Genomic DNA, 14,423 nt, shown 5'->3' with positions numbered 1-14,423 from the left:
ATGCAAAGAGCTGGCACCAAATTTATTTGACTTTTAAACACTGATGCAAAGCACTGTCCAAAGCGGCCTAAGCATATTCAGGCGACCAATTTCCTCAGCCATGTGCTGTCTGGGATGTCCAGGTGAAACACATGGCTGAGCTTTATATTGGTCATGTGCGTAGAGCCCAACAGTGAATATTATGGTCTTTGGCCATTCTAGCAGTAATGTGGGCTGTTTTCAGTGTCATGTCATAGAATTTATTTTTTTTTTCTGATTATTTTCTATGCTACCAATACTGACTTTTAAATTGTATTTCTTTTAGCGGCTCATCAAAAGAGCAATTGCAGGAAAATACAGAGTGTGATACACAAGAAGATGCAGTCACTACAGATGAGTCTCAGACAGACAGCAGCCCTGTTACCTTCACTGTGAAGCTAGAAACCAACTTGGACGATGATCCAGCTTCAGATGAACTTTTTAGGGTCAGCAGTCAATCTGTTGACTTAATTTCACATTGCACTTTGCCTTTGGAGAATTCAGTTGACTCTATTGAACCAGAACAATGTTCTCCTAATGCGGAAGCATCTAAAGTTTTCGATTTGCAATCTCAGGAGAGCCCTGTTACTGAGCAAGAGCTATTCAATTCCTTCCATTACTGGAGGACTCCTATTCCTGAAATAGATATAGATCTGGAACTTCGGCATACGCAAGCTGAAGCACACAGTCCAGACAGAAGGTTAATAGTTCAGAAAGCATCATCCTCCGGCTCCCCTAATATAGCCATGGCTACAAGAAAAGAGCTGGAAGAGATGATTGAAAACCTGGAGCCACACACAGATGATCCTGATGTTAAAGGTAATTGGTGTTGGGTTTCGTTTTTTTTCTTTCCTTTTTAAGGCGATAATACTGTTTTAAGTCTGATACACTATCAGGAATTACTACAAATATAATTGTGATGCAGAGCTTTAACTTTTGGCCTAGTGCCCTATATTCTGGTGAAGGGAAAGAGGTTTTGAACAATTGGATTCTTGGGACAGTTTAGAAAAGGCCATTTTCTATTCCTGCATGATTTTGTCCCAGTGCACAAAGCAAGGTCCATAGAAGATCACGATTAGAGTAAGCATTCGCCTTGGAGTCAGAGAGCTCTGACCCCATCCAACACGCTAAAAGACACGCGTTATACGAACAAGCCATTGAACTCAATGGCTAACTACATTTTACATGTATATTTTTACACGTGTAAAATGGACAGCATACACGGGGCGTAAACTCTGTGTGAAGGGGCCCTTAGAATGAACTAGAATAGAGATTAGAGCCTGGCTCCCTCATCCAACATCAATGTCTGACCTGAAAATGCTCTTCTGGATGAACAGGCAAAACCAACAAAAATTTTGTAGAAAGGCTTCTCATATGAGTGTAATTTGTTTAGGTTTAAAGGAGGGTGTACTCCATATTAATACCTATGGACTTAGAATGGGTTATGAAAGTTCCTTAGGATGTAATGTAGGGATGGGCTCTTGTCTGAAAATCGCCCATAAGCAAAAATGTTATTTTTAGTTTTAAATCTCTAAATTTTTCTTTTATGAAACAAAAGTTCAGTGAGCTGGCACAGTGTAAATTGGTCTGATATATATGATACAGGCTTCCATGTCCTACCACCCAACTATAGACTACAGGGGAAAAAAGTGATGCTCATAACTTGCAGTGGGAGGATAAAGCCTGCATGGACTATATCAGACTCGGGGGAAGAATTGATTTGGCACTCAGATGAATTGCCCAGCTTTGATGTAATGTATCGCTGTCACTCTACTTTATTGTGAGTGTACTTCAGGTAGTTATGTATGAGATCTGTATCTGTAAGGGGCTTTGGTCAATCACTGTTGGTAAAAGGGTCCCTTGATAGTAAGGTTACATTCACATTTGTGTAACACAGAGTCTGTCTAAAATCCCAAATGAAAAAGTCTAGCATGCCAGACTTCTTCATCCAGTGAAATGATGGAGAACATATCAGATACCAGCGTCATTAGATCCATCTTTACTGTTCTTTCTTTCCCTCCCTAAGAGAACGTACTGTAAACGCAAATGTGGAGTTGAGTACTTGAGAGATTTGTGAAATCCATTTGCTTCTCTCCATAATGTCTAAAAGATGTTAACTCAGGATTCTGTAATGGGATGAGATTTGATTTCTAAACTTGCGTATCCCTGAAATATGAAGTAGTATAAATATATAGTAGGGGGAGGGGGAAGCAGTATGCAGAACTTCAGTCAAGAACAGTTGGAAGTTTTGTTTACTGAGTGCAAAACTTTTTTTTATTTGGTATGAACTCATCTGTTGACCACCTTTTTGCACTTTATTGCGTGATAAATATTCTTACTACAATTTCACAGGGTCTTATGAAGCACATCATGACCATGAAGTCTCGCCAGTGCTAGAATTAGTGTTGGCTTTCGTACAATACCACTCAATATTGTAGGTGCAGTTGCATAGGTGCATATTTAGGGTGCTGCACTTGTTTGTAATGTCTTACTTTTTGCTTTTATGTACCATATATACTCGAGTATAAGCCAAATTGTTCAGCACAGTTTTTGTGCTGAAAAAGCCCCCTTGGCTTATACTCGAGTCAGATTTTTTTTTTTTTTTTTTTTTTTTTTTGAGGGGGAGGGGGTCTATGACCAGCCGCAATATCAATGTATAGAATCTTCCATAAAATAGTGGGGAAAGAAAAAGAAGCTTTAAAAAAAAATTATAAATAAATAAAAGTTCTAAATCACTCCTTTCCCTAGAATACATACAAAAGTAGAAAATTACTGTGAGACACATACACATTAGGTATCCCTGTGTCTGACAGTGCCCGGTCTACTGAATATAGGGGATCTGCAGTGCTCCTGTTCTGTCGGGAAGGGGTTAATAGGAGCACTGCAGATACCCTATATTCAGCCAGGCTGAATTCCAAATGGGGGGAAAACCCCCAGTCCTCAAGCTCAGGGTAGGGGCAGACAGACAACCAAAACACCCCCTCCCCTTCCCCAGCGACTACCTCACCCATAAATTCCAACCAATTTAATTTTTAAAATTTTCCAGTAGCTGCTGCATTTCAGCCCCCCCCCCCCCCCCCTTTACTCGAGTCAATAAGTTTTCCCAGTTTTTTGTAGTAAAATTAGGGGCCTTGGCTTATATTCGGCTTATACTCGAGTATATACGGTATCTATAAGGGAAGTGTTTTTATGGGGAAAGCTAAAAGTAGCAACCTGGGAGATTACGGCCTGTTATCGTCACCCCCTGTACAGCCTCCACTGACTCCTTTGATTTGGAATCCAGGAAGTGTTCATGTTGTCACCTCTCCTACCATTGGCATAACATATGTTCTCTGGTTGTCAGATTTCTCCACTGCTCCACTCTGACTTCTGCTCTGACTGACTTCATAAATAATTGACAATCAGAATCCATAAATATGCTCTAATTTGTTTGTTTTTTTAAAAAGTGACTGAATTCCTGTGGACTTATGTCCAGGAGGTCCTCTCTTATCTTGCATTTCCTTGCATTGTTAAGCAGCTCCAGAACTGGGGAGTCGGCTGCAACTACAGTCAGGGCTCCTCTAGAGAAGGCTGGGATGATATATTACAATCCCTGCCGTTCCAATCACTGTATACACAGCACTCCATGAGTGCTGTGTATATAGCTATGGGAGACGCTGTGATGCGATTACATGCATCAGCCACCCCCCACCTTACCCACCAACGCCAACAAAAAAAAATTATGACTTTATGGGGACACAATTAATAGTAAATTAAGTTAAAAAAAAATAAAGTAATTTAAAAAAAGAAATATGCCAATACCACACCCACATCACAGGTTCTAGCCCCATGCAATACACAACACAATGCACAATAGAAGTTACCTTAATGGAGAGGGAAAACTATTGTTAATAACACTTTGTGAAAAAAGTGCATGTAAGAGTAGAACAAGAAATGTGTCTGGTCTAGGGCTAGAGATATTGGCCCGTTACTGAAGTGGTTAAAGTGTAACTCTGGTTTGTTTGTTTGTTTTTTGTTTTGTTTTTTAAATCTCTCCTCCCTCCTAATTCAGTTCATAAAAGAAAACAAATTGACTATCCTTTTCATCCAAAAAGCTAAGAACTATATTACATACAGTGTACACCATGAAGGAGAGATCAAAATAGCCGAATCTCCATTTTGCCTCCCCCCCCCAAACAAAAAAAAAAAAGAAATAAAAGTGATTCAAATGGAATAAAAGTGATTCAAATGTCTGAAGTTCCCCAAAATGGTATAAATATAAACTACACGTGTGCGGCAAAGACCCTTTACACACTGCTGTATATGGAAACCTTAAAAAGTTACTAATGTCAGAATATGGCAGCTGAAATAGCTTTGTTTTGTTTTTTTAAATTTTGGATTTTTGTAAGGATATTAAAACATAAGATAAACTCTATAAATTTAGTATTACAGTGATTTTGCTAAACCAAAGAAAATAAGACTCATCAATTTTACCACCGAGTGAACTCTGTAAAAACAAAGCTCTAAATGGATTTTTACATGGAAAACAGTTATGCTAATGGTTTACCTGCTTAAATAGTGATCTACCGTATTTTTCGGACTATAAGACGCACTGGACTATAAGACGCACAGGTTTTAGAGGAGGAAAATAGGGGAAAAAAAATTTTGAAGCAAAAAATGGTAAAATATTTAATATATGGGAGTTGTAGTTTTGCAACAGCTGCAAGGCCACATTGACAGGTGACCCTGCAGCTGTACGGGGACGCATAGTGTTTTTTTTTTTTTTTGCGGGGCCAGAAGTACTTTTTAGTTATACCATTTTGGGGAATATATATTGCTTAGATCACCTTGTATTGAAAAAAAAACCCGGTGGTTTATGATATATGATTTTCTACTTTTATATATATATTCTAGGGACAGGAGGTGATTTAGAACTTTTATTTATTTTACATTTTTATTATATATTTTTAAAGCTTTTTTTTTTTTTTTTTTTTTTTTTTACTATTTTATTCCCCCCCAGGGGCTTGAACCTCCAGTCGCTTGATTGCAAGTCCCATAGATGGCAATACAACTGTATTGCCGTCTATGGGACATTCTGTCTATTAGTATTACGGCTGGTCATAGACCCAGCCGCAATACTAATATATAGCAGTGACAGGCCCGGGAGCCTCATTAGGCTCCCGGCTGTCACCCGAACAGGTCGGCTCCTGCGATATCGCCGCGCAGGAGCCGGCCTGCAACTTTACAGGTACGGGGCCGGTGGGGACCGGCCCCAGGGGGAGAAGGGGCCGCTGATACTGACCCGGCATCCGCTGTACTAGAGAGGCGGATGCCGGGGAGGGATAGACGCCGGGGCCTGAGACATCGCTGCGCTCCTCTGCCGTGCATGAAGCCAGCGGCGGGGGGACGGAGGAGCGGAATAGCATCGCCGCTGCCGCTGCTGGCTTCATGTAGGGCAGAGGAACGCAGCGATGTCTCAGGCCCCGGCGTCTATCCCTTGCCGACATCCGCCTCTCTATTACGGCGGGTGCCAGGCGCTACATTCAGACTATAAGACGCACCCTTCTTTTCCCCAAAAATTTTGGGGAAAAAAAGTGCGTCTTATAGTCCGAAAAATACGGTATATATCATTTATTTTTATCTGTATGGATAACATGTACTGTGACCTCATGGAGAGGGTCCTAAAATCACTGTGACCTCCTGGGGAGGGTCCTAAAATAACTGTTCGTTAATCATCATCGAGATAAAATGTTAAATTAATTGATTTTCAGAAGAAATTGGGGAGGGGCTATTTAAAATGGTCCCTAAACGTCTATTATGATCGTACAGTAGGACACAATTTATTAAATAAAAAATTTTTTTTAAAAAAACCTAATGCAACTAGCATACCACAGGTTCTAACTCCACCCCGACATACACAATATAGTTCTATAACTGAGAGGGGAAAACTTATTTTTCTTTCTGAATGTGGTTAGAGTCTACACTTGGTGTATTTTGTAGAAATCTGCATCATGGCTGGTTGATAATTATTTTTCTTTTTCATTCTAGCACAAGTTGATGTCCTCACTGCTGCCCTTAAAGCCTCCAGCCTAGAAACTCAGGAAGATAAAAAATCCTCTCACTTGAATCAGGAGATCCTCTACCACAATGACACAATGGAGACGGGGAGGATAAACTGCAAACTCTCACAAGATGACACCATCCCTTTAATCAGTGATTCTGTAGAGGTAAGGAAATCTTTTTTGGCTTCATTCATGCATTCATTAGTCTGGGAAGTCTAAGGGGGGGATGACACATACAGAAGCTGTTAGACGGAAAATGTACACCTCCAAAACCCCCACTAAAGTTTGCGGCGGTTTTGCCTCAACATTGTGCTGCTGTTAGTCAGCGAGGGTGCGTGGGGGATAACTCTACCATTACCCATATGAAGTTATTAGAAGCCAAAACAAGGTAACATATCATCCGAAAGCCTGACCAAACCTTCATGCACCCATAAGCTGGGTGTCCATATAGTTGTTGCTCTACTATTTCACAAGTTACTGTATGCAGCCATCAAATTTAAAGGGTTTTCAGGTGCATTCATTTGGAAACTGCAAATCTCTCCATGTTGATTCATTCTTCAATCGCTTCCAGCCCACCCCTCTGCTGTTAGTACCATTGCTATATGGAAACCCAGCATTAGACCTAAAGGCCCCAACTGGCACAGAGAACGAGAAATTTATGAAGCGGCTGCAGCCCTTTCCATCCCTTGTCCGCCTTCCTTCCTCTTTTGTTGTATTTGCTAATGTTACTCTAGAATTCACTTTTCTCCTTTTAGCATGCTGCCATGTTTTTACCTTGATCCACATTACCTCATTTTGTGCGGGCTACGGGTCCTCTTCTTATGACCTTCCTATTAAATCTGTTCATATGAATGCAGCTTTCCCCTCCTCCCCTTGTTAAATTTTTGCCTCCCATTGAAGAGGTATTTTATTTATTTGTCATAATATGCAAATGAACAGTCTCTGGCATCAAGGTGGCTCCGTTGCGCCAAACTTTTATGCCTCACACAGCCCAGAAATCTTCCCTGGCACTGTCACTCAACAGAGGAAAGGAGGGTGTATTAGAGTAGGATGGGGCTTGGAGCAGTGGAGCTGAAATGAATATCTCTACAATAAGGGGGAGGGGGTTGAGTGTTGCATTGCGCTCAGCCTGACCTATCTCACTGGGGTGCTGGTGACAGACTACCTTTTAACATTCTACTGCTGTTTTATAGTCAAGGTTTTATTTTAAGTATTAAAAAGTCAGTAATAATTTTTAAAGAGCAACTTGGGGTTTTTCAACTGGTTCCTATCTTAAAGTAAGAGGATCTAGAGGATAAGGGTACCCACTAACTTTTTATGCTCGGTGTTGGATATCACTTTGACATCCTGCAAGATAGAATTAACACTACCAAAGTTAAACCAATTTTGTTTCCTTTCATGTCCTTCATATTTGATGATGCAGTGCATGCAGTCCACTCTTCGCTATATCCACAATGATTCCGACTTAAGCACTAGTAGCGGCTATAGCCCTGAAGAGGAAAAGAAGTCCAAAGTACAGGTGTGTGTGGTAAGAGGATATATCATGTGCATTCTTCATATCTGACATGTAGATATTAAGTATTGTGTGTTTTTGTTTCGTTGTGTGCCTAGGATGTTGTACCTCAGGCCTTACTGGATCAGTATCTATCAATGACTGACCCATCCCGTGCCCAGACTGTTGACACAGAGATTGCCAAGCATTGTGCCTATAGCATTCCAGGAGTGGCCCTCACGCTAGGTAGACAGAACTGGCACTGTCTACGGGACACCTATGAGACACTAGCAGCGGACATGCAGGTATATAAACCATTTCTTCCCTATCAAACCTTCCCTATCAAACTTGGTGTTCTTGATTCTTATCTATCGAATTATTTATTTATTTTTAATCAGTGGAAAGTACGAAGAACATTGGCGTTTTCCATCCATGAGTTGGCATTAATACTGGGTGATTCCCTTACTGCTGCAGACTTGCTGCCAATCTTCAATGGGTTTCTGAAGGATCTTGATGAAGTTAGGATAGGCGTCCTAAAACATCTTTATGACTTTTTGAAAGTGAGTATGTATATTTGTCCTGTAATATAAATAAATAATTTAGTAATTTTTTTTTTACAAATGTATTTTTTTTTCTTCATTTCAGTGTTTGAAACCCTAAAACCTCAGTTAAAAAAATAAATAAAAAAAAAATCACTTTTCTGTGCATATGTTAAAAATAAAGCCTTATCTGTCAAAAAATAGAAAAAACATCCACCTCATGGCACAACGGTAGTGTGACTCCAGATCAGAAGGTTTCGTATTCAAATTTTTTAAAAAAAATGCAGAAAATATTTTTATATAACCACTACCTGCCAAAAGAAACAACCTAAAATCACTAAAGTTGTCATTCACGTGTATGAGCCAGACATGATAGATGAAAAGTAGACATTACCTATGGAATGAAAATTCGGAGTCTCGTAGGGTTAACCATACCCACCATTAGTCACAATGCAAATCTGAGTCCTGATCATTATGAATACGTTTGTAACTTGTTCTGTTGTTTTTTTGTTTTTCTGTTTCTTTAGCTTCTTCAGCCTGACAAGAGACGAGAATACCTTTACCAGCTTCAAGAATTCTTGGTGACTGATAATTGTCGGAACTGGCGTTTCAGGGCAGAATTAGCAGAGTATGTGCAATTGTAGTCTGTTGTTTAACCCTTGACACACCAAAAGTGCCATCAGTAGGTTATATATGAAGCAGTTACAAGACATTTTTTAATGTTTGCAGTTTAGTTACACATTAGTTGCACAGGAAAATCCACTCTCATTCGTATAGTGAGAGTGAATTCTCCTGTTGCTATGACATCACCCAGCCTACTTGAACAGCAGGAGCATTGCTCCTAGGGCTGAAGGCCCAACCCCAGTTTACCCTCTGCATCATTTGCATAAGACGTCAAAAGGTTTTGGGGGTTTTTTTTGTCTTTTTCCTCTTCAAATCTACAGAAGTGAGATGCATAACAGAGGAATGCAGTTTATGGCTATAATGTGCTATAACTGGTGTGAGCAGTGTAATATGCTTGAGGGAGGTGGTAGACTCTTTTAAATGTCTTAACTATGCAAAACTAAAGTTGTATTGCAATAAAAAAAAAAAAAAACATTACTGCTAAATGACTTGTACATCATATATACCTTAATGCAGTGTGTTTATCGTACCTATAGACCTGTTTAGAGCTTGCATTACAGTAGTCCCTCTACATGAACTCTGACATGCCACCATTTGTAGTTTTTCCACAGGTTGGATGTTACTGCTGCCACAATTGTGTGTATTTAGCTAGACATTGATTTACATGAATGAAATAACTTTTCGTGTTATATATGCTTTTTGCTGCTATTTCTAGGCAATTGATTCTACTACTTGAACTGTATAGTCCCAGGGATGTTTATGACTATTTACTACCAATTGCTTTAACACTCTGTGGGGACAAAGTCTCATCTGTCCGCTGGATATCCTATAAACTGGTGAGTATCCTTTGTGCTCAGACCTCTTTTACTTGAATTTTTTGCTGTTCATCTTATTGTGGTTGTGGTGCAATAGTGAATAAATCCTTTCAGTCAGTTGTAAATGTTTGCTACATAGTCGCTTCCAGTAAAACAGCTAAAGGTACGTGTTTGGGGAGAATATTGCCTCATATATTTACATTTTACATTCCTAGTCTCCAGTCCTACAATAACTTGTATATCTTTCACTTATGGCACTCGTTACAGGTTAGCGAGATGGTTAAGAGGTTATACTTGGCTCCCACTCAGACCTTAGCCCTGGATCTCATGAACAAGCTTGTGGAGCAGTTCTGCAAGAGCCCAAAATGGTCAGGAAGACAAACATTTGTGTTTATATGCCAGGTTGGTTCTCTATATCCCCATGTTCTGGTAATACTATGTGACAGAGCTTGCATGATACAAGACCGTTTCTCTCCTGTTTTTGGGTGCATCTTTAAGGGGTATGTTCACATGGCACAATTTGGCGTGTTTTTTTATGTGGATTCCACCCTTCTACTTCCCATTGTTTTTAATTCTATCCCAAGGCTGGGCCCCAAGGGACAGAGATGCTGCGGGAAAAATCACAGCGTTTTACAGTACAGGCAAAGTGGATGGGATTCTAGCAAATCCTATGCCCACTTAATTACCACCGTGCACACACGCTGCGATTTTAAAAACTGGCGCGCAAATCGCAGCATGTCAGTTATACCTACAGAAGCGCCAGTGGTTTCCCCATAGCTATAAATGTAACAGTCCGCAGAGGATAAATTCTGCAAACTTTTTGTTTTAAAGCGTTGCCGCCACGGTTTTTCCCGCAGTGCTTTTTAGCTGTGGGACGTCCGATGGGGCCTTAGCCTAAAGGAGCTCATTGATGAGGCCCATTTCTTTGTGTCAAATCGGTGGCAGAAAAACTCAGATTCTGACACTGGGAGCTTCAAATTCATTTTCTGCTTTGTGAATTCTCCCTAATCCCTTCCCACTTCAGCTATTTTTCTGTGTCATTTTTGTCCCATTTTATTTATTTTATTCATTCTTTCATTTTTTTTCTTTCCAAAATTGCATTAAATAGTACCATTCAATATTCTGTATGATGTACTGGGAGGCAGGAATAATAATAATGGGTTGAATCAGAATGGGTGGAAAACTGTGGATAATACAAATATAATTTAGCACCTTTTACTAAATAAATTTAAAAAATTGTTCTGGTTTGGGTGTTTGTTTTTTAGTTGCCATATGCTGACATCGATAATTTTTATTTATTTATTTTTAATCTTCATTCTATTTATTTTAATGTAGTGCTATGGCAACTATTACACATGGCATGACTTCTGCAAAGTACAACTCCTAGAACCAGCATTACTGTGTATTACCATGTAGCATAAATTGGCTGGATTTCATATGAAATGTAACCTACTTTACCCATGTTTGCCTTGACAGGCTCTCATTGAGGATGACTGTCTTCCTATGGAGCAATTTGCTATGCATTTAATGCCTCATCTCCTGCAGCTTGCCTCTGATAGAGTACCAAATGTCAGAGTCCTTCTTGCAAAGACCTTAAAGCAAACACTGTTAGAAAAAGGTGAGCTAAGATATTAATATGCATAGTTACACTTTGTGAATAATGGCCTATAAAGATACTGTATTTATCCATGCCTCATCTAGTTCATTACACTTCATAGTCTGTTATCTGACAATATGGTCTTGTTTTTTAAAGTGGTTTCTTGCCTCCTTTTTGACTACTCCAAGTCACATAAGCCTGCCACACTTTGTTCTCTATATAGCCTTCATAGTATGACAGTTCATTAAAGGGGCTCTATCAATAGTCATTTTTAGCTCAGCACATACTTGCATAGCCTGTAGAAAGGCTAGTCCACACATACCATTTGTTTGTAAATCACCTCAGTAGTCTTTGAATAAGTCAGTTTTTATTCATATGTTAATTAGCCTTCTCGGTGCACCCAGAATTGTCTGTGTGCACCCTCTGCTATTCTCTATGTGTATAAGAGCAGGGAGATGAGTCAATAACTCAGCAGTCTCTGCTGTACATACACATAGAGAATAGCAGAGAGGAGTGCATGGTGAGACTTCCGGTGCACGGAGAAGCTAATTAGCATATGAATAAAAACAGACTTATTCAAAGACTACTGAGGCGATTTACATACAAAAGGTATATGTGGAGTAGCCTTTCTAAAGGCTATGCAAGGATGTGCTTAGCTAAAAATTACTTTTCCCAATGATGGAGCCCCTTTAATCATATGCTATATTTTAGGCTGTTACTATACTGACCTGCGGAGCCAAACAGTTAAGTTCCTTGCAGACGACCGTGTATTAGGTCGGTGTGCTATCCATGTTTTTCCCGGAGAGCACAATGACCCATTCATTTCTATGGGCCCGTGCACATGACCGTGAATTACACAGTCCCATGGCGGGCCCACAGTCCAGGCCACCAAATATGGAACAGGGCCAATTCCTGCCTGATTTTGCAGCCCTGTATAGGAGCTTCCATGGCTCCTGTTTATTGAATGGTGCCGTGCCTTACATTCACAGCCGGTAAGCACACAGTCGTGAACAACCAGCTTTAGACTTTCACTGCCTATTTCCACCGGCCATCATGTGATTTGCATTCATTATATATCTGAACTTACTAAATGAAGAGGAAGTGTTCACATAAAAAGAACGGAAAATGCAAAGCCTACATATTTAGTAGGATTTACTATATTTTAATCCACACTGGGGGCTCTAGTGATAATTATACTTAACCACCAAGAAATTCCTTTTTTTTTTTTTTTTTCTTTTATTGTATTATAAATTACAATGTTCTGTTGGTGGTTTCTTAATAAATCAGTCTTGGGTTATGGTGCCCTCTTTGCACTCTTCCAATGGCAAAGTCGGGGGAGGTAATGATCAGGCTTTTGGATGTCATGCGATATATCTGTTGTCCTTTCCATCTGTAGTGGTCTTATTTTTGTGGTCAGCTTTCTGAGATTTGTTTTCCACACCCCCCCCCCCACACACACACCCCCGGCTGGTTTTATATAGTTTGTAACTGTAACATGGTCTTGGTCAGCTGGGCCATCTATGGCTCTTTGTCTTTGTGATAATAATGCATGCATTTTCTTATTTTCTGTTCCCAGAGTATTTCTTAACTTCTGCCAACTCTCACCAAGAAGCTGTGGAGCAGACGATTGTGGCTTTACAGATGGATTTTGATAATGATGTCAAGTATTTTGCCAGTATACACCCTGCTAGCACCAAACTTGCAGATGATGCAATGAGCACTGCTTCTTCCACCTACTAATAGGCAAGGAAAGGTCAACCCGAACCCAAGACCCATATTATTGGCCTTTCGTGTCTTGTTATTCCTATTCTACTTTAGGAGGGAAGAGAAACCATAAACTCTCAGAGGATTGCCACCAAAGCCTTAAGTCTTCTGTCTTCCTGAGATGTCAAGAAACTTGAACTGACTGAGTAACTTTATATGTGTGAGGACATAAAGCTCTAGTCCACATTGTCACCAGTTCACTTCCTAAGTCCTTCACTGCTGGAGCTGGTACTAAAGTGCTTGCATATACGTACTGTGCCATAACACGCCATTCTACGTGCTGAATGGGTACTTCTGTGGCTCGCCATATGCAGAAGCACTGTTATGTATCTATGGGCCATAACCCGCAGTGACTTCTACTAATCAATCTGTTCCAAATCATTGTAGAGGATTTCCAGTATTAGGGGCAAATGGGGTTTTTATTCAATGTATTCCCCGTCACTTTCTTAATGTGTGAATAGTTTCCTTATTGGGATGTGTGTTAACTGAGAAATGAAGGGAGTGTATACCCTTTTTTTTTTTTCTTTCTTTCTTAAGGGCTCAGTGCTAACACTACATTAGATACTGATTTTAATCCTAAATGCAGCATATTGCTGTACTTATAGGCAGGCAACATTGCTGTTAAGTACCTCTGTTCTAATTTGTTTTCATGCTGGTCATGACCTGAAGGATATGTGTTGATTCATGTGCTTCAAGTCAAGTTTTTTTTTAACTTGATCATGATCAGCTCTGAGGTGCATCACTATTGGTCTTCATATAAATGTACATATCTGTTGTGCTCCTCGAGTACCACAGTCTTTAATCATGCTGTTAAAAGCTCAGTTGTAATACAAGTTTATCTGCTTGTCTGAATAAAATTTATTAATAAGTTTCAACAATTTCTTCCTTTATGACTTTTTTATGGAGGGGGGATGTTTTTAATTGGAAAATAAAAATTAAAAAAAACGCAGAAATGCTGACATCCAGTTTTGTAGAGGCAAAATACGCTGATGGACACCAGAATACAGAATGGGACAGGAATCAAGCTGTTACACAAAGAGTCCTTGTTTTGGAACAATGTATTGAGTATTTTCTTGTATTTCATAGTTTCATAGTTTTCTTAGAATTTAAAATGTCTACAATAAGCTATTTTCTGTACAGTATGAGGTGGCCATCTTTCCTAAGCCGTTTCTGAATAGCTCAGATGCTCAGGAACAACTGAAAAGAGTTGATGAGTGTGACAAGGGACTGTGGCATAGTGAGCCATTTTTTATAGTACAGTGAATGCACAATAAAATAAAATTCCATCCCCCACATAACACCTTTTATTGGTTGAATCATTTATTTTTATGAGAGGACTACTGACTGCTCATGGGACACAGATGGGTATCAGACTAATATTTTGTATGGGTTATATGACGTACATACAAAGCTCCATTTAAAGGGGTTGTCCCATCACAAGGATCCTATCTATACTGCTTGTTAATAAGATAATCCTTTAATAGTCCCACAATGGGGAAATTTCAGTGATACAGTTTCATAGATGGTACAGAG

The 14,423-nt window shown here is 39.7% G+C and overlaps 1 protein-coding gene across 4 annotated transcripts in view; it reads left to right on the top strand.

Annotated features, from left to right (window-relative positions):
- PPP4R1 (protein phosphatase 4 regulatory subunit 1) overlaps positions 1–13,770 on the top strand; it is a 32,006-nt gene extending 18,236 nt beyond the window's left edge. For all 4 annotated transcript variants that reach the window (XM_075270686.1, XM_075270685.1, XM_075270684.1 and 1 more), the window contains exons 11-20: positions 305–837; positions 6,046–6,224; positions 7,483–7,578; positions 7,671–7,856; positions 7,950–8,111; positions 8,618–8,718; positions 9,430–9,550; positions 9,797–9,931; positions 11,006–11,147; positions 12,703–13,770. In XM_075270686.1, coding sequence (XP_075126787.1) covers positions 305–837; positions 6,046–6,224; positions 7,483–7,578; positions 7,671–7,856; positions 7,950–8,111; positions 8,618–8,718; positions 9,430–9,550; positions 9,797–9,931; positions 11,006–11,147; positions 12,703–12,866 — 1,819 coding nt within the window. In that variant the 3' untranslated portion in view covers positions 12,867–13,770. The remainder of the gene's footprint in view (positions 1–304; positions 838–6,045; positions 6,225–7,482; positions 7,579–7,670; positions 7,857–7,949; positions 8,112–8,617; positions 8,719–9,429; positions 9,551–9,796; positions 9,932–11,005; positions 11,148–12,702) is intronic.
- Positions 13,771–14,423: the final 653 nt, after the last annotated feature.

Source organism: Leptodactylus fuscus, chromosome 4 (genome assembly GCF_031893055.1).
Source record: "Leptodactylus fuscus isolate aLepFus1 chromosome 4, aLepFus1.hap2, whole genome shotgun sequence".
In the NCBI taxonomy this organism is placed as follows: Eukaryota; Metazoa; Chordata; class Amphibia; order Anura; family Leptodactylidae; genus Leptodactylus; species Leptodactylus fuscus.
This window is presented reverse-complemented; position numbering and strand designations above follow the sequence as displayed.